Genomic DNA, 19164 nt, shown 5'->3' on the forward strand with positions numbered 1-19164 from the left:
ACAGATACCGACAAGTTGATCACGAGATTAAATTCTTGTCAGTTACTACTCTCTCTTCCAGATTGTAGAATATATAATGTCCAGATATGTGGTTTCGTCTACCAGCTTTAATGTGTCTCGATGTTTGAACAACTAAGCCTGTCAGTGAGATATAACTAATAGAAGATGAGAGCAGAGAACGGAAACATCCTTGACTGCTGTATCCAAAGCTTTTGCGTCAATGTTTGTGGGGTTTTTTTCTCCTGCAGTTGTTGTCAGCTGCCAGTCTGTTCCAGCTGGGGGCGCTACAAAGACACTGTGAACTCATCTGCTCTCACCACATCAACCTGGACAATGCAGTCAGCATCTATAAGACAGCCAAGGTAACACACACACACACTGAGAAGCTAAGATCGTACTGTGCTGATCTGTGAAGTCAGCAAATAAAGTCTTTCTAGGTTTATAATGTAGCAGAGCTCTTTGTGTCAGTAAGGTCACTCAGTGAGAGAAGAAAAGATTTATGTTGAAATGAAGAACGATCTTGTAGGAATACAAACTATGTTTATTCAGTTTTCAGTGACGTACATTTTACAATGAAAAGCCATTTCCTTGGGTCTTTACGTTTTTACTTTCAAGGTGGCAAAAACATAAAACCAACGATCTGTCCCCTCTTCCTCTCAGGCCCATGGTTCGGTGGAGCTCAGCTCTTTCTGTGAAGGTTACTTCCTGCAGCAGATGCCCGCTTTGCTGGAGCGAGAGGGCTTCAGGAGCCTGTTGCTGGGACCCCCCGGGGCCCGACAAGGAAACTCCTCCACTTCTACGCTGGTCCACAGCCGGGGGGAATCACCTGTGGAGGAGCTGGAGGCCACGCTGGCTCAACGGCTACGCTCGCTCCACGTCACCTCCCGAGTCTGAGGACAACAGGAGCGCTGCAGAGGAGAGAGAGGATGGAAATAAGTGGAAGAATGTGGAAGTCGGAGAGGAAGTTTTCATCTTATCACTGACACAGGATCCGATCTTGAGGAGCCGTCTAAATAGCTTGAGATGTTTTCTAATTAGCATCTGATCCTATCTCTGGTAACAAGCGACTTCCACAGTACTTTAACACTGGGGCGGAGATCAGAGAGTTCATATTTAGTGCCGAGCACTCCATCTTGACATTTTTATTGCAGTGTACAGCATGTTTATGAAGAAGAAAACTGGACTACGTGATGCTTTTTTTTTTTTTTTCCTACAAGGCTCGGGAAGCTTTAACGGAGAAGCAACAGATGGATGCAACAGGTGGGAGGTCTGAATAATGAAACACTGCTGCCCTCTAATGGACAAAACTGGCAGAATAAATGATTGCCTGGGAGGATTGGGATCAATGGCGCCCTCCTGGTTCTGACTGAAGCTATGTAAAGAAACAAGACTGAATCATCTGTTAGAGTCAAGTTAGTTGGACATGGTGGACTTTTGGATTTTCAAACTAATAATGCAGAGTGGGAGGAAGGAAGGAAGGATGGAAGGATGTGAGGAAGGAGACTCGGTGCCTCCAGCATTGACGTAAGCTTCGGATTAACAAATGTACTTTTTATGTATGTTTTTTATTTTCTATTTTTAAAAAAAAGAAAAGTATGACCGCAGAAACAAAATGCTTACTTCAGAGTGGGATGGACATTTTCTATTTAATGAGGAGAAAAAAAAAAAGATGTGAGAGTATTTATCGGGGTGTTCCCTTTTTATTGTGTTTGTTTGTTTTGTTTTTTTAATCCAAGCAAAATTATTAATATTATTGTTGAAAAAGTTGCTTTTGTGTAGCTGTTGTTGTTTTTTTCCCCCCAGGTACACTCTTTAACAGTTAATTAAGCTTATGTATACTGTATGCTTCTTACGCAGGTAACAGCAGCAGAATCCAAACATGGGATTTTGGAATACATAAAGTCTGTTTTAAATGCTGAATATTGTAATAAACCTGGTAAATGAGCCTCGTTGTTTTTCTTTTTTACTCTTTTACTTACCTAAAGTCCAGGAAGACTCACCGGCTAATGCACCAAGCTGAAACATGAAAGTCATTACATGTGCAATAAAAAAATGACAAACGGTAAAAATGAATGCTAAGAAGGTGAAGTTAAATTATGAGAATTTTAGTTGAAAACAGCCAAAAATTAACTGAAATAATCAACCGAATGGGAGGAAAACCTATTTATTGTGCTAGCATGCTAACCAGCTAGCCCCTGCCAGTTTTAGCTTCTATCTGCACGGCTAACTAGCTAACAGCAGCTACAGATAGCATCAATTTGTGGCCAGTTCCTACATTTTGCACCTTTAAATGAAAATATATACACAAAAAATAATTAAACTCTATCTCGTATCACTTCTGTTGTTAATTAAACTCAGACCGTATGGCAGTTTTTTAAAAACATGCTTGATATTTACTGCAGGTCCAAACTTACCCTTTGCATGTGGAGGCACAAAGAAGGGAAACACAGACACCATAACTTAATGAGTTTATTTGTTTCAGCACTGAAGATGCTCACAGTTATTTTATATGGGGATTACATCAGTCAGTTTTGTTTCCTGCTCTGTCAGAAGACCGCTCGGGGCCTCAGAATCACTGGATGTCCTTGGTGCTGCTAGCTTCCCATTGTAGAAAACAGAAAAGGAGGGGAGAGGGCGGGGTGAACAACAGGGTATTGCTTTGTGTTTGTGTACCGAGATCCCCTCACTGCGTCTCTCCAACCAAACAGGTGGAGAGAGCCAAGACCTCCGAGCCTTCCAGAGAGAGGTACAGAGTAAAGGAAGCATTGTTCAAAAAGCTTTCGTGTGCACAAGACTCGAGGAGGAGGGAAGGAGGGAAGGAAGGAAAAAAAGATAAGCAGGAGCGAGGGAAGAAGAAGAAGAAGAAGAAGAAGAAGAAGAAGAAGAAGAAGAAGAATAAAAAATATATAGAAGGCCAGAAAATAAAAGCAGACAGGGTTGAAAGAGAGGGGCGGGGGAGGGGGAGGAATAGAAACAATTAAAAAGGTTGTTCTGTAGAGAAGGAAATCGATGAAGGCTGAGAGAAGGAGTGAGTTTGGCATGGAACATGAACACTAAAGCCATGCAAAGAAAAGCTCATGTTTGACATGCACACAGCAATACAAGCTAAAAGCATAGAGCAGGAATCCCCAGCATGGTCGAGAAGACAATCAACCCCCAACGGTTCGTCTGTCTATTTACAAAGAGAAGAAGTGGACCGGGATCTGTGGTTTGTCCGTCTCCTCAGGCCTGGCCTACAAGCACAATAATATGAAACTGACAAATATCAATAGAAGAGCATATTCCTTCTCCAAAAAGAGGCTAAGTCTACATTCTTAAATTACTGGTAAATCTTTTTTTTTTTCCCCAAGAGCTCCCACAAGTTCTCTCTCCCTCGTCGAGGAAAAGAGAACTCGCAACTTGTTGATGTTTCACATAATTCTGTTAAATTCAGACCGTAAACAAAAAGAGAGAGAGAAAAAAAAAAGTTCTTTTTTTTTTCTTCAAACGTTGCCCCATTTTTACGAACACACAAGAGGGTAATAAATAACATTCAACGGACCTAACAGCTTTGTTCATATAAATAGCCGAGTTATAATAAATTAGGAACTCAAAACAGTGAGATGAACGAACATGAATAAATAAGGACAGATATACAAAAATATCCACAATTGCATTTTTCACGTCATGATATATTTTTTTTTTGTTTGTTGTTGTTGTCGTTGTTGTTCCTCTACTCCTACTGCTGGTATGTGAGACTAAGAGAGAGGTATAAATGGAGGGGAAAAAAAAAACAAAACAAAAAAAAAACAAAGACAAGTTGCTGCTGCAGATAACACAAACAGGAACATTTGGATCATTATCAGGTCAATCAAACAAAGTCGGAATTGATCGAGTAACAAAAATACATTAACGGACAGATTTAAAATGACAGCATGTGGGCGGGCGCAGGTGTACCCACCTGACCCTTATTATGGTATCTAAACATCGTGTCACAACTAGAGACATTTCTTTTTTTTCTTCTTTTTTTTTTTTTACATAAGAAATGATATCAGTCTGTACAACAGAATAGATCATTCATTTTAAATACCCACATACCCTCCCGCGTCCCTCCCCCCAACCCTGTACTATCAATATCATCTCCCCCACTGCCCCTGTTCTGCTCTCTCCCCCGACTCCTCTCTGAAATCACAATTCCAGTCCGTTTTGCAGCAATAGAGTTAATTTTCTAATAAAGTCAGTTAGTATTTTTAAACCCAGTTTCTTCACAAAGAAAGTACATTAAAAAGCAAAGAAATTACAATCCAGCAAGCATCCGCGTCGGCTGTTTGGGCTTTTCCACAAAACTCCTCCTCCTTCTCTCCTCCTCTGAAATCAGTCACGTCTTCTTCTTCTTCTTTTTTTTCTAAATTTATTGTTGTTGTTTGTTCGTGTTAATACATCCCAGAGTTTTTTTCCTGTGCATACTGGACCTGTGCGTGTATGCATGTGTGTGTTCTGTATGTGTGTGTGTGTGTGTGTGTGTGTGTGTGTGTGTGTTCAAATTGTTTTTCCAATTAATGAGCGCTCCTCGAAATGAGCTCCAAACAGAGGAAAGGTGGGTCGGGTCGGTAAAGTGAAGTGAAGTGGGGAGAGTGTGTCTTCTTGTTTTCATCGAGACGTGTGTGGGTTAGTTGTGCGTGCATGTGTGTGTGTGTGTGTTTGTTTCTCAGATAGGGGAATACTAAAGGTATTTTCATCTATTTCTACTGGCGGCTGCCAAAGGTGGAGAAGGGGGCTCGGAGGGAGATGAAAGTAGAAGTCTGCATGAAGGGGTCTGTTTCCATGGTAACCCCCCACCCCTCTTCTCAGCGCACCTCTTAAAAAGCAGTCCTCCGTCAACAAATGTCCGTCTCTCCCTCGGCACACTCGTGTGGGGGGGCGGGGGGTGGTGGAGGGGGTTTGGTCGGAGGGGTGGAGGGCGAGCGGAGCAGGGGGGAGCAGGAGGAGGGGCTTAATAGGTTTTCTGGATAATTCCTGGTATCAGAAACAAGTCAGGTCATCACACAGGTTAGCAGCAAGGGAGTAAAAACAACAGAGCCACAGGTGATTGGATGGTTGGGGCAGAAGGTGGTGATGATGGTGGTGGATGACAAAGGGAGAGTGGAAGGACAGGAGTGTGTGTTTGTGTGTGTGGGTGTGTGTGTTTTTGTAAAATATCACTTCTCTTAATATATTTCTATCTGTATAAAGTCATTTTATACAAAAAACAAAACAAAAACGTCCATAAATGATTATGTACATCTAGCTATGTACAGAGAGGGTCTTCTCTCTGTGTCACTGGTTTATAGTGATACTGGGATGGGCTTTAAAATGGGATCGACTACACGGCGTCTCAGTCTAAGACTCCTCCTGCGTCCCCACAGACGCCAGCGACAACTTGGCTCTGTCTCGGCCCGCGGCGGGGCATTTGGTGTCATTGTTTTCTGCCTCGTGCCTCCGGACGTGCATGGGCGAGGGGCAGTGCTTGGTGGGCGTGCCAGACGGGTAGGGCACCTGTCCGTTCTTCTCGTCTGAAAAAAGTTGTTTTATTACGTCAAAGAAGTTACTCAATGGGCTGCCTAGGTACACAGACGGGAAGAAAAGAGGACAACAACAACAACAACAAAAAAAAGGGGGGGAAAAGAGAGAAGAAAGAGAACAAACAAACTAATGAACAATGGGGTTCACAGGATAGAGACGCGACTACAGGTAAGACAGCAAGCAGAGGCGAGGACGAGGGAGGACTGACAGACACAGCGAGGATGAGGGACTGTGTGGTGTGTCCCATAAACCATGCATATGTCACAGCGCAACCAAAGGAAACAACACAAGTAGCCATTCAGTCTGAGGCTAGAAATTAAAGCAAACTGGGCATCTTGAACCACTGCAAAGCGCAGATGACGAAGGCCGTCTGTCCGTCCGTCTGTCTGGTGGGTATCGTACCAAGTGAGGCGATCTAACGCAGCGATGTTTAGACTCGAGTCCGCTTGGAACAGACGAGCTTTGATCAACACATTCCTACACTTCGGTTCAGAGCTGCAGCTAAATATCAAACCTGGCCAAAGACTTCAAACAGGCTGGGAGGCTGCATCATCACTGAGCCAACTATCTGAAGTCGGAAAAAAAAAAAAAGTCCAACTCGTGTGTTTACGCAACAACAGAGTCACGACTGATGAGCCGCTCTTATAAATACTGAAGTCTGCAGCCTCGGCGGTCCCACAGCAGGCAGGTGGAGCGGTGAGAACACAAAACAAGAGCCACGGAGCAAATAAAGAGCCTGCGTTCTTTCAGTGCAGCTTTCAGTGCAGGGAACTATCAGCCACAGACAGGACTGCTTCTGTGAACGCTTGGCAGAAGAGCCATTTGCAGAATAAGACTCCTGCGGGCTGACAAATGAGCAGTGACAACATCAGTAAAAACAGGCAGGGGCGCTGACAAAACAGACACATGCACACTGTGGGCCGGAACGCGTCTGCTCTTTAGACGACGCTGTCTGAAAGTGTTACTGCTGTTACGAACGGTTTGTGCTATAAAAGCTCCAAATCCAAAAAACTCAGCCGGGCAATATGCACACGCTGCCGGTGTGGAGACCGCCTGGAGTAGAGAGGAGGGCAAAACTCATCTAATCACAAAAGAGTGAAGGTGTTTGTTCGTGTGTGGACTGTGCTACAGTTGATTTCACCCGCTCCATTATCCCGCTAGAAAATAAGCGCAGCACAGCTTCTCTACACCTTCGTCATGTGTGAAGAATTCCAAAGTCAGTCGCTCCACTCCGCCCAAATCTGAACTATTTAACAAAATGGCATCTGCAATCGCTTGTTGAATAAAACAGAGATGGTGAATGTCTCTCCTCGTCAGTCCTGAAGTACGCTCGCCACACACCTTCTATTGTTCCACCCCACCATTGTCCTCTCCTTCAGCCTGGCTCCCAGGTATGCTGCTGTTAATAGTGATTAGGGGACACAATGACCAGGACTTGATGAAACCTTTTGTTTGACACACATTGGTATGCAAAGCCGTTTCTCTTCTTAATTACAGCCACTGGCTTTTCTTTTCAAAGGCCCTGTGGCCAGGTGTGTTAGGAGGTCAAAGGAAAGAGGGAGGTGGAGGAAATTGAATTTAACAACGCACACATTGACCCGTTTCTTATCAAAAGTGGGAGATGCCCTGATAGTTTAAAGACAGGAAATTAATTTAGACCGACCTCGGTCAAAAACACCTGGTAATGATACTGAATGTATCCGCTCTGACAGAATACTGAGCATCATTACTTCTGTTTTGTACAATCTTTTCCTGCTTTGAAGGTCCCATATTATTCTCATTTTCAGGCTGAGACAGGAAGTCTGAAAGGGGCAAAAGAATATGTAGGAATTTCTCATCGAAAACATTAAAACAATGTAATTAAACTGATCAACAGAATGTTAATAAATAGCAGTTTTGACATTACGTTCCTATTCATGTTGCAGGAATATCTGCTAGTTAGCATGCTAACCAGCTAGCCCTGACACATCCTGGTCCAAAGCTCCTTCACTGACATTGTAAACAATAACAGTCCTCTGGTCCCTGAGGTCCTACTTCTTCCCACAGGTGACCAATTCTTACATATTGCACCTTTAAGTATTTCTCAGGTTAAACAAACTATTCTGCTCCTGCTGAAACAACACACAGCAGTCTTTTAAACCTAATGCAATGCAATTTATTCAAATTTCACCCTCCTGACACCTCAGCCTGTCCATCCACAAGTACCTGGTTGACTTACTGAAGCGCTGCAATAATTTCTTGGTGCCACGGAGCAAAGACACTGTTCAAACTCAACATAACGTACGGCAGAGAAACAGTGAGATGCACCAAGCGACATGATGACTGAGTCCCAGTAGCCTTTGTCGGTCGGACAGAGTTGGAAATGAGCTAAAAGTACAAAGAAGGACACAAACATACAGACACCAAGGTGGATGGAAATGAAACTGACATCCGGAGAAAACAGCACACTTCCTCCTGATGACAGACGGTGTATTTCAAGGCTGGTGCTGTTTCCCCCTCTGACCAGCAGGTGGAGCTGTTGTCAAGAGGATGGCGACTGAGACGCACATACACAGAAGAGTGATTCACAAGGAAGGACATGCCGAGGGGAGGAGTCGGGTCCCTGTTTCCCTCTTTATTTTCATTTCCATCATCCAGAATGTATGTTTGAGCAAAGAGGAGGGGAGCCATGTCGGGTTAAGCTCGGGCATATGCATGTCCAGGAAACTCGGCATCGACCCTACGCCTGACGAGAGGACAGAACAACGTCACAAAGTTCACAGGTGAGCGGCTCGGTGGTGATGAAGGCTTGCCCGTCAGAGGCAGCAGAGACTGGTGGACTGGAGAAAACAGGGGGAGGGGGTCCTATTGTACAAGCACCCAGCGAGAGAGAGAGAGAGAGAGAGGGGGAGAGAGAGAGCGCCTGTCAGGTGTGGTGTGGCTGTGCAGTGCAGTGCATTGTGGGAGCGCGTTGAGGTGCAGTGGTGTTGCCATGGTGACAAGCTCCCGACAATCAGTCTTGGAAGTAACAGAATGCAAATCAGCTTACCCCTACCTCTATTCTAATCTTCACTGCCAGGGCGACTAGGCAACATTTGACCCGCAGTCGGTGCCTGGGAGCGACTCCCATCCTTTTTTTTTTCGAGGCAGTGAGGCGCGGGCATGCATGGAAGCCGTTTTTTTTCCAGAAGCGGAGAGAGTGGCTCGGGGATTTCAAGCACGGATGGGGGGGAACGAGGAGGGGAAGGGTTTAGCTCAGCTTCAGCAGTGAGGGCGGTTTGTCAGGGGGTGGGGGGGTGGTGGTGGTGGTGGTATGGGCGGATGAGGCGGTGGGAAGTAAGGGTGGAGAGGGTTTTTTTTTTTTTTTGGAAAATAAAAAAAGATTTTGAAATATTTATTTGGAGAAGAGGAGTTGTTACTCACCAGACAGCTGCTGGACTCCCGGCTGGTCATGTGTGCTTAACAACTGGCTCTGAATCGTCTCCACTACTCGCTTAAAGCGCCGGCTTGGTCCTGAACACAGACACAAGAAGAAACCCACAGAGGAAGAGTCGGCGTGAGTGCGACGACAATAAATGGAGATGGAATAATCGAGACAGGAGGAAGGTAAAGGTGAGGAGAGGAGAAGCATGTCTGAGATGACAAACAGAGGCCAGAGAAGGAGTGTTACTGTGAGCTCCTGTTGTCTACCTGCCGTACACAGTTTACGATCAGCGACATGGAAGAACCAGCAGGCTCCAAACAGCCACGATCACAGCCCATTCAGATCAAACGTGCCCCCCTCACTTGAGTGTGTGTGACTGTCGGTATGTGTGTGAGGACAAACAGAGTGAATGAGAGCATGCATGTGTTTCTGCAAGACTGAGCATTCACGCATGACTGCATAGTATGTAATCTCGCATAGGCAGACCTCATCTTCTCCCCGCACAGGGAGGTTTGGGAAGGAAAATCTTATCAAGCATTCAGGATTGCAAAAAAAAAAAAAAACAAACTTTGAAAATCCGTAGGAAGCCGTGCTTTTTGGCAGGTCGTCTGAATACACCCACCTCTGGAAACAGCATTTCTGGTTTATTTGTTGGCCTCGATAACAAAAAAAAATGTAGTTTAATTTCATTAGTTTGGAGTGTGACGGCATCCCACTCGACATTCCACACTTTTCTAAGTGCCTCGTGAGCTTGGATTTCCCAAAACCTGTGTGAGCCTGATTAGATGCAAGAGCAGCTAGCTATTCAAGATTGCATAATACTGCGTGTAACTTTGTCCTGTGTGATTCGTCTCACACCACAACAGTCCTGGGTTTGAACTCTGTATGGACGGAACCAAATCCTTCAAAGGCGCCGTGCTCGACTGAAGTATAAAAATAAAACATGTTGCCATGGTGCATCAGGAGTGTGTGCGTGGGTGGGGATACTCCAACAGCCTCAACACGTGTAAGCCACCGTAACCTTTTAGACTCTACTGTGTGTTGTGGCGCTCCTTCCATGTGTCTGTCAGGTGAGAACAGTCCAACAAACTTTTTCTGGTGCTCCACCTTTCTTCCAAGTTCTAAAATGTTTTTTTTTTATTATTTTTTATGAGAGAGTTAAATATGCTTTCTTTCAAGATAATTTTTGAGTGTGACAAAAAAAAAAAAGAATTCACAAGACTTTCTCATGATATTTCATGTGTCGCGCCAAGTGAAAAAAACTCTTTTCACAAGAGTATTTTTGAAACTTTCATGTTTTCCTTCTCTGTGTGTGAAGCCAGTTTATCCATTAAAAGAACACTTCATAGTAAATGGGGCACCAGAAAAAAAATAGTGACAAACATTCATTCCTATTTGTGAAAGGGGAAAAAAAAATATTTCATTCATCAAATATCTTTTTTCCATGTGTGAAAACCTGTATATCCAGTAAATAAACATTCCTGAGAAATTTTACCCTCAAATTTTCCCAAGAAATTTTAGTCGAGCGAGTGCATTTTTTTTTTTTTCTGTGTGCGAAAACTAGTACATCAAGTTAACACTTGGAGCACCAGAAAAAAATATTTTTGGTGTGTGAAAGCAAAAAAAATAATAAAATAAAATAAGATAAAAAATTCTTGTTTCAAAATTTTTCTCAAAGTTTCATGCAACGTGTTTTTTTTTCTCAAATTTTGCTTGATGTGTTGAGTGAGTGGAACTTTTATTTCATGAGCAAAAAAAAAAATCTCAAATTTTGATGAGAATTTTTTTCTCAAAGTTTCATGAGACGTTTTTTTTATGTGTCAAGTGAGTGGACATTTTGTTTTCATGAAGTAACAGAGAAAACTGACAAAAAAGTTTTGATGTGTGAAAACATGTTTTGATGATTTTTTTTAACTGATTGGAAAAAAAAAATCCCAAATTTTTCATGAGAATTTTTTTTTCTCAAATTGTCATGAGAATGGACTTTTCTTTTAATGAGATTTTTTTTTCTGTGTGTGAAACCATGTTTACGGAGTAAATGAACGCTGAAAAATGGAACACCCGAAAAACAATTTTTTTCATGTAATTTTTGGGATTTTTTCTTGTGGCATTGAGGAATCAAAAACAATGATAACATTTTTTTCTCAAATTTTCATGGGGAATTTTTTTCATTGTTCCAGTTTTTCCATTTTTTTTTTCCATCATCCCTCTTGCCCACTGCATGCAGGATATGCAGGTAAAGAAGGCGGAGATGGTTTGTAACTCCTGACCTGAGAGCAGGGTGAAGGTGACAGAGTAGATGCCGTTCTCCTTGGTGGCGGCCGTGCTCTCCGTGTAGGTGATATCCACCTGGAATTTAACCGGTTTCTGGAAGACTGTGGGGCCCGCTGTGGACTTGTATTCTGCTCGGAAACTGGTCTGAGAGATCACACTGTGGCTCAGGCTGGGGATCTTGGAGAACATTTTGAAAAAAAAGAAAAAGAAGAAGAAGTGGGGTCAGTGAAGGAAAAATGGACAAAGAGGCAGAAAACTAGGTAGTAAAATGAGGCGAGTAATGTGACTTTACATGGGAGCATTGATGTTTAAATTTCTTCCACACCTTTGCAAATGACAAGGTGAATAACGCCTCATTAAAATCCCCTCCACATACTAGCGAGCCCCGGTAGAAAACTCTGAGCAGATTAATGCCTCGGGGAGCAACCATGCATGCCAGAGAGACTTAAGCTAATGTAATCTTGAGTCATCCAACAACATTGCACTCTCCCGCCTAAAATGAATTTGTATGCCCGATGAACAGGTGAGCTCGGAAATAGTCACGTCGCGCGCCATAGTGCTGGAGAGGGTTTGACATTCCATTAATGTGAGTGTGCTGAGAGGTATAATTCCACTGATTCAGGTGCCAATCTCCTGTCTGGAATACCAGCAAGCACAACCCAGAGGAGAAAACAGCTACCTACAGGGAAAGGCGGCGGGGGGAACAGATTTGACATTGACCTGCACTGGCAGAGTTTGCATTTACTCAGACTTTGTTAAATCTAACTGGGGTGGGAATAGGCGATGTTCAATTATGTACACAGAATATCAACTACCACGGCTGAATGTTTGATAGAGATTCTGCCGCGTGTGCGCTGAGAAACCCCCGTGTTTTCCACAATCCTGCATGTAATTGTACAACCGCATTACTATCGTAAACACACCACACACACACACAGATACCATCTACAGTATTTCTCAATTTCCTCGCGCTACACGTCTAAACACAAACACACACACAAGCTCAATGCGCCGCAATGAGGGCAAAGCATCTATATGCTAATGATCAATGCTCTGTGTTGATTTTCCATTGACCTAAAGTGAGTCCGTGAGTCAGAGAGAAAATAGAAACGCTGAACACAAACAGTTTACTGAATTGCTACATAAATCAGAAGCATGTTAGCCAACACTGGCAGAGAGGCTGCCTCGTAGCGTAGCCAATCACAGCCGCTGTTAGTAAAGGCAACATCCTGCAACGGACACCCGATACATAAGTAATACCGCCGCATGAACACATGGAGAGAGAAGCACCGGGAGAAGCTGGAAGAAGGGTTTATGAAGTACCGAGAGAAAGGCTTGAACGATGTCTGCCTTGATGGAGCTGAGAGGCTTGTCTCTGATGACGATGAAGATCTGCTCCTCTTTTTCCAGGTTGATGAAGTTACCAAACCAGGATTTTTTGGCAAGTCTGCGGAGAAGAAAAAGGAAAAAGAAATGTGTTTTTTTTCCAGTTTTAAGTTTATGTTGTTTAATCCTGTACATGGAGAGTGTTTGTCTTCCTTCCAGCAGTTTTGAACCATCCGTCTGTTTATGTATCTATCCATCTCTTCCTGCAGCTCAGGGGAAATGGAGAGGAGCGAGTGGAGGATACCTCGCGGACTAAAACTGCCAAGGAGGAATGTTTTCTGACTTTCACCCTATGTGCAACTTTGCATTTGTAAATGAGTGTGTGTGTGTGTGAGAGAGAGAGAGAGAGAGAGGGAGAGAGATAATTGAGCCTCTCTGTGAACAGAACTGCAGGTCCAGAAGGGGCAGAGGTAGATGAATTCACTACTGGCCCTGGGCCCAGGTGTACCTGCACCCACTAATAAGCCATATGGACTCCTTTTTTTCCTGGCGTATTAATATTTCATTAGATTCTTGAAAATGTTGACGGATTTGCAAACTTCCACGGCAAGAGAAAACCCTCCTTAATTCCCTCCTTAAATATTTTAAGAAATATAATGTTTAGAAATGAATTACAGACTTTACAGAACCGTTCTAACGTCTGCAGAGACATTAATGGACACGTTGTTTAGATGTGTGAAGCCGGTGCGACTGTGTTTGCCTGTGATGGAGACCAGCCCAGCTAAGAGAAGACCTTTTCCAGCCAGCTCTCCAGCTCCTTCCAGCCAGGATCTTCTTCCCAGCCAGATGGAGATGGCCGAGCCAGACAGTCGGCCAACCAAACAGGCATATCTAGGCCAACCTTGAGTTATCAGGCCCCTGGGAGCTCAGTAACATCACACGGGCTACCTGCCCTCCCCCCGTATATAACCAACCCCGCTACCTCCTGCTACGGTGCTGCCGCTTCTCCATCCCAGACCAGACCCGAGGTCATTACAGGAAACTCAGCAGGTGAAAATCAAACATTCATGGATGTAATACCTTTCCAAAACATCATGCTATCAAGAGTGAGCCCGTTTGAGCCAATAGCTGAGGGGCTGACAGGTTATGCATAGTTATGATCGTAAGTGGTGACTTCAAAAAGTGCAGCATGTACTCACTCTGGGGAAGACTCTGGCGTGAGGCTGGACATCTCCTCTTGTGTGGGAACTGTGAGAGCAGGGTCAAAGGTCAGACAGAGGTGTAGAGCTCAGAGAAAGGTAACTAGTAGATGGTACCAGTGGGTACAGTAAGATTCATTTTCCTTGTTGATTCATTTGTCCATTATTTTCTCAAGATTTGTTTTTATCCCAAAACTCTAGATGACGTCTTCAAATTCTTGTTTTTGGCCACAATGCAAAGATAATCTGTTTACTATATAAAAAAAGAAAACCAGCAAATATTCACATTTAAGAGGCTGTAACCAGAGAATCAATGAACAGTTGACAACGGTACCTTGAAGTTTCCTGCGGTGGAAGCGTGGCGAGCCCAGGAAGCTGTTCTTGATGGAGTTGAGGCGCGTCCTCCAAGGCATGCCTCCGATGGACGGGCTGGGTGGCGGCGTTGGGGTCGGGGTCCCGGCCGGGCTGTCCTTGGGAGTGTGCACAGGGGTGCCCTTTGGGGTGGGGAGGGGGCTGCCTCGAGGGGAGGGGTGAGGGGTAACCTGTATGAGGGGGATAGATTTGGGTGGGTGGTCAGTGAAAGAAGAAGGCACCGGCGCCACGGGGTGAAAGTGGTGCAGCCGGATAGGCGACAGGGGCACCGCGGGGCTGAAGGGCACAGAGAGCTGAGGGTTGGCAGCGAAATGTGTGCGCCGCACCAGGGGGCTGTTTGGGATGGAAGCACCGGGGATGGGGGTTGGGGAAAAGGGGGAGGACGGGGAGGACGGAGAAGTCGGGGTTGGTGGTACAGAGGCCGAGGGTGGCTGTGATGGAAGAGGAGTGGAGGACTCCGATTTGACCGCAGATGCTGCATCTGGGGAGAATTCTGGGAGTGGGTTGGATCGGGTGGCGTGGAGGGGCTTGAGGGCGACTTTGGGCTTGGCGGGGAGAGTCTGAGTCTTGTTGAGCGCCTCCGGCATGGGTTCACTGTTGGGAGTGAGCGAGTTGGGGGTGGAGATCCGGGGACGACTGGGGATGGGCTCGGGGGACGGGCACGGGCTCGCGTTAGGGGACTGTGGCAGGTCTGGAGACTGAGGCGGCACGCAGAACTTTCGGACCGGCTGGGGAGGACAAAGGGAGGATGGGCAGCACAACACAGCCAAGAGCAGGTGGAGGAGGAGAGGAAAACAAAGAAAAACACATGGGGGCACAAACACGCAGAAAAATAGCGCGGCAGATCAAACAGCCACACAGCCAGAAGCAGAGGAAAAGCCAAAGAATATAGAGGCAGGTGAGGTGTGTACATACACGGGAGAGATGGAGGCATTGCAAGAAAACAGAAAAACAGAAAAGAAACATGCAGTTAGACCATTCAGTGACTCATGTCAAAAGAAAACAAGGTGAAATGGGAACAACAGAAACAGCAAGCAATGCACACAGTTTTAAAAAAAAGGCCAAACCAAACGTATAACAAAGATGGAGTTTGTTTGAGTAAGACATGCAGGGCTCTGCCAGCAGAGACGAGCGAGCAGGTGTGAGAGGCATGCGGCCAGCTGTGAGGACAATTTGGCTGTCTCAACAACAGGAGGAACACCATTACAGCATCTCTGCTGTAAAATCTCCAGTTTCCACATAGGTGTATCGATCTGTTGCATTCGTAATGGTGCAAATGCGGCCACAATGGCGCACTGATAGACCGTTTCCCCTGGACGCCTCCCCCTCCTTCTTTTCCAGACACAAATCTGAGAAAATAACCCCTCGCCGAGCCCTCTTGCTGAGAGCACAATCCGGACTCGGGGTAGGTCTGAGAAATCAATTTCCCTTTCAGATCAGCCCTGAAAGAAACCTGTGTGTGGCGGCGAGGAGCTCGTCTTAGGATCCCCGGCTAATCTCGAGCCCTCTCAGGTTAGTCAGCTGGAAAAGTTTACTACAAGCTCCCCCGGCTCTGAGCAAGAAAAAGTGGGATTTTCTCAAGCATTCCCTGAGCTGGATTTTCAGGGCTCAGGCCACAGAAAACAGAGAGAGGGATAATAAGCAGAAAGGATGGAAGAGAGAGAAGAGGCTTTAGGGGAGGAGAAAGTTTGCTGTGCTGTCACATCCGCCCTGTGTTCGTTCATCAGTGTGTTTTACTCGGAGTTCGCAGAAAGATCCAACTATGTGGGCACAGCGATGACTCATGCAGAGGCGGATATGAAGGGCTTGTCGTGGAGGATCCCTGCTCCCTCCAAAGAGGTAGATCTGAACTTAAGGAGCAGAACGACGGACTGTATTGCAGACTAATAATAAAACAGCAGAGAGATACTGTGATATTGCCGTCTTAGTGGGGTTGTGCTCTGCTAAAGGTCAGAACGATGTAGCCGTAGTGACTGTCTTTACTTACTCCAGCAAACATAAACAGCAATAAGAAGACGGCAATAAGACGGGATCAGCAGCAGCAGGTGAACAACTAGATAACTGAGGACGGAGGTCAAGAGGTGTGTGTTGCATGTGTGTGAAAGTGCGCAGAGGGTCATGACTTACCCGTGGGCTGCTGAGGGGGCTGGTGGAGAGGCCAGAGGAGGCTCCGCTAATAGACCGCGACCTGTGGCAAGAACACACACACGGGGGCAGAGGCAGTGGAGGGATCAGCGTGTGGGCCTGTTACATGTTTCAGTAAACACAGGTGGAGGTGAGAAGCTCGAGAAAAAAAAAAAAAAAAAGGTTAGATGCTGCACACAGTTAGAAAAGCACTACAGCGTTACGTTACCGTCATACTAAGCACAGTGGCTGCTATCAAGACCTTTGCAGACACGGCTACTCACACAAAGAGGGTGAAAGCGTCACAACACACACATGTAAACAGACACGACGCCCAGCGATTAGTCTCGACCCAGTTTCAAATAAGACATGATTTCACTGCAGCTCCCTCCCGCAAAATCCATAGGCGACTTTTCCTCACATTAGCATTCAAATTAGCTTTCCGCCCCATCTATAGTTTGCTAATAAACCAGACATGTTGACTTTTAGGCCTTTTTCACCGGATCAGTGGGAAAACATCTCGAGGGGGGAAATGAAGCGGGACATTTGGTTGAGCGTCATTTGTCATGTTTTTTTTTTTTTTCCCCCCTGCAGATGCCGTCAATAACCCCAATGAGTGGAGCCCGACTCAGAAATGAACAATCACAGGACAATCTGTCTCCATCAAGCGCGCACGCACACGTGCACACACACTCACACACAACAAACAGAGGCTGTCAACACTCGGAAACACCAGCTGCTCACTGTCACAGCACTGCTCCATTTTGTCATTCAATCTATTAATACCCCCCCCTCTTTCTTCTTCTCCTTCTTCTTCCTCACTACATCGATGCATTTGGGGGTAATGTGGCCTACAGATCTGTCATCTGAACACTACAACTGCTGTTTTTCAGCTCACTCGGTTTGAGAGGAAAGCCTCGTGGACGAAGGTGACAGGAGAATGAGGGAGTTCAGGAGGGATGTAGGAATGAGGGAGGGATGGAGGAATGAAGGATGGGAGGCAGGGACGGAGTAATTGAGACTGATGTTCAATCCTGATGCCGGAGCGGTCCCACGGGACCACAGAAGCAGCCATACATGGACACAAAAGTGTGTACACGGTTCCAGCTAGTAGCCGTACAAACAATATCGCCACCATAACAAGCTGTGATTAAGATCTGTGTGTATCAATCTTCTGAAGGCAGAAGCACTTGTGTGGGTGCAGCCACACGCCCACCGCTTTTAAATTCACAGCCACCTAAAGAAAGACCTGATACTACAACAGGAATCGTTCTCTTGAGCCACACCAGCACGGTGGAAAATCATCGCTAACAGCTACCGTGAGAGAGAGGAAAATATAGGAACTCCCACACTCGAGCTATTTTTGCAATTCTCTCACTGCCCCTTCTGCGAGTGCATTTACCGCACACGCTCATGCACACATGAGTGGGCGATGCCGAGACCACGTTGGCCAGGAGTTCTGGTTTCAGGGAGCAGCTGACCAGACAGTTGCTATCATTTACATTTAAGTCGCGTGGCCCACTGAGACGTGTCCGCAGACGCTCGCCACAGCGCCTGAGCGCGCATAGCCAATTGCACTTTATCTAAACACGGCCAAAACACGGCGTCCTCGGGCCATTACGAGCATATTGTTCGAGGCACTCTGCATCTGTTAGTGTTGGACCAGCAGGTCCATAAAGCTACTGTTACAGATGGTTATGCTGTACAGTAATGGGCTGTCAGAGGCTCACCCTCGCTTCAGAGAGACGATGAGTTATTGTTGACGAGCGTTTTATTTATAGTGAACAGCGAACGCGACTAAGCATCCATTCATCATCTATAAAATATATTAACAAAGAAGTCGTGCTACTGAAGCAGAAGGAGACGAGATGCCAGCAAAGCCAGTGTGCTTACTTTAAAGGGTCAGTTCACCCCGATTACACAGGACGTGTTCTCTAGTAGAATTTAGGAAGTTCTGAGAGATCTAAGTGTGCCTCCACCACAAAACAAGTGAAGTGAGTAGAATATCAGCTACGATTCTCACAGTTTTTTTATAATTATACCTAGAAACTCTAAAGCTATAATAACTCTTAAACTATCTGCACTGGTACAAATCACTTGGGGTAAATGAGAAAATACACTTTTCTGGGTGAAGTCACCCATACATGTGTGCAATGATGTATGTGAGCGCTATACATGCATCACTGTGGCTACACATTCTTGTCTCTCTATAATCCATTAGCCCTGAAGTTAACACTTCCCATAAGCCTGTTCTGGAAGAGGGCCCGTGTCCTCAGTGTGTGACCACCGGCTGCGTCAGAGACCCATCCAAGGCACCTGTGGGGGGTCTAATGTTAGACTGTGGGGGGATGGAACAAGTACAAGAGGTTCTGCGCTGAGGGCATGGACTGAAATAAAACGAAAAGTGAAGCAGAGTGAAATGGATGGCGCCAGGAGTCAAACGGCGAACGAATAAAAAAACGCCACAGTCAGAAACACAATGCTGCGGCTCTGCGAGCGTGATTTAAGTGCCAAAAGTTCAGTTTCTCTCTCTCGCTCTCCTCCTCGTCGACATTGACTTTGTCCTGCCAATGAAGTTCTGTTTCTACGTGGAGTAGATATTCACATTAATCAACACGCTGTTTAAATTCATTTCCTTTCCTGAACCCTGACAACTCCCAGAGGACTCCTTAGTGCATTAATATTCACTGCTCGGCTCCTCAAATCTCTAAATGTACTAAGACCCCTACAGTTTCTGCTGTGGAGATCAGTGTTAAAGGTGCTTTATTTGTGCTCATTTCAGCCTCTTAAATAAATTAGAGTCAATAATTAGCAGTGAGAGCTTGACTTATCGAGATTGCTCCGACTAACCCAACACACTTAAACCGCGTGAAGCAACTAGAGCGGATCTGCAAGGAGAAAAGAACCTCAATTGATATTCTCTTC

At 45.4% G+C, this 19164-nt stretch overlaps 2 protein-coding genes across 7 annotated transcripts in view; one reads left to right on the plus strand and one right to left on the minus strand.

The window, feature by feature from the left end:
* Positions 1–1945, plus strand: part of abtb2b (ankyrin repeat and BTB (POZ) domain containing 2b) — a 43814-nt gene extending 41869 nt beyond the window's left edge. Inside the window, exons 16-17 of the mRNA XM_037107133.1 lie at positions 249–362; positions 661–1945. Coding sequence (XP_036963028.1) covers positions 249–362; positions 661–894 — 348 coding nt within the window. The 3' untranslated portion in view covers positions 895–1945. The remainder of the gene's footprint in view (positions 1–248; positions 363–660) is intronic.
* Positions 786–19164, minus strand: part of LOC119024378 (serine/threonine-protein kinase BRSK2) — a 176715-nt gene continuing 158336 nt past the window's right edge. For 3 of the 6 annotated variants that reach the window (XM_037107134.1, XM_037107135.1, XM_037107136.1), the window contains 7 exons: positions 16243–16303; positions 14078–14285; positions 13744–13792; positions 12542–12665; positions 11215–11395; positions 8944–9033; positions 2452–5531 (listed from right to left, as the gene is read on the minus strand). In XM_037107134.1, coding sequence (XP_036963029.1) covers positions 5359–5531; positions 8944–9033; positions 11215–11395; positions 12542–12665; positions 13744–13792; positions 14078–14285; positions 16243–16303 — 886 coding nt within the window. In that variant the 3' untranslated portion in view covers positions 2452–5358. Of the gene's footprint in view, positions 909–2451; positions 5532–8943; positions 9034–11214; positions 11396–12541; positions 12666–13743; positions 13793–14077; positions 14286–16242; positions 16304–19164 lie in introns of those variants that run through there. The other 3 variants (XM_037107138.1, XM_037107140.1, XM_037107137.1) reach the window with 2 other exon arrangements.

Source organism: Acanthopagrus latus, chromosome 8, assembly GCF_904848185.1.
Source record: "Acanthopagrus latus isolate v.2019 chromosome 8, fAcaLat1.1, whole genome shotgun sequence".
NCBI classification, from domain to species: Eukaryota; Metazoa; Chordata; class Actinopteri; order Spariformes; family Sparidae; genus Acanthopagrus; species Acanthopagrus latus.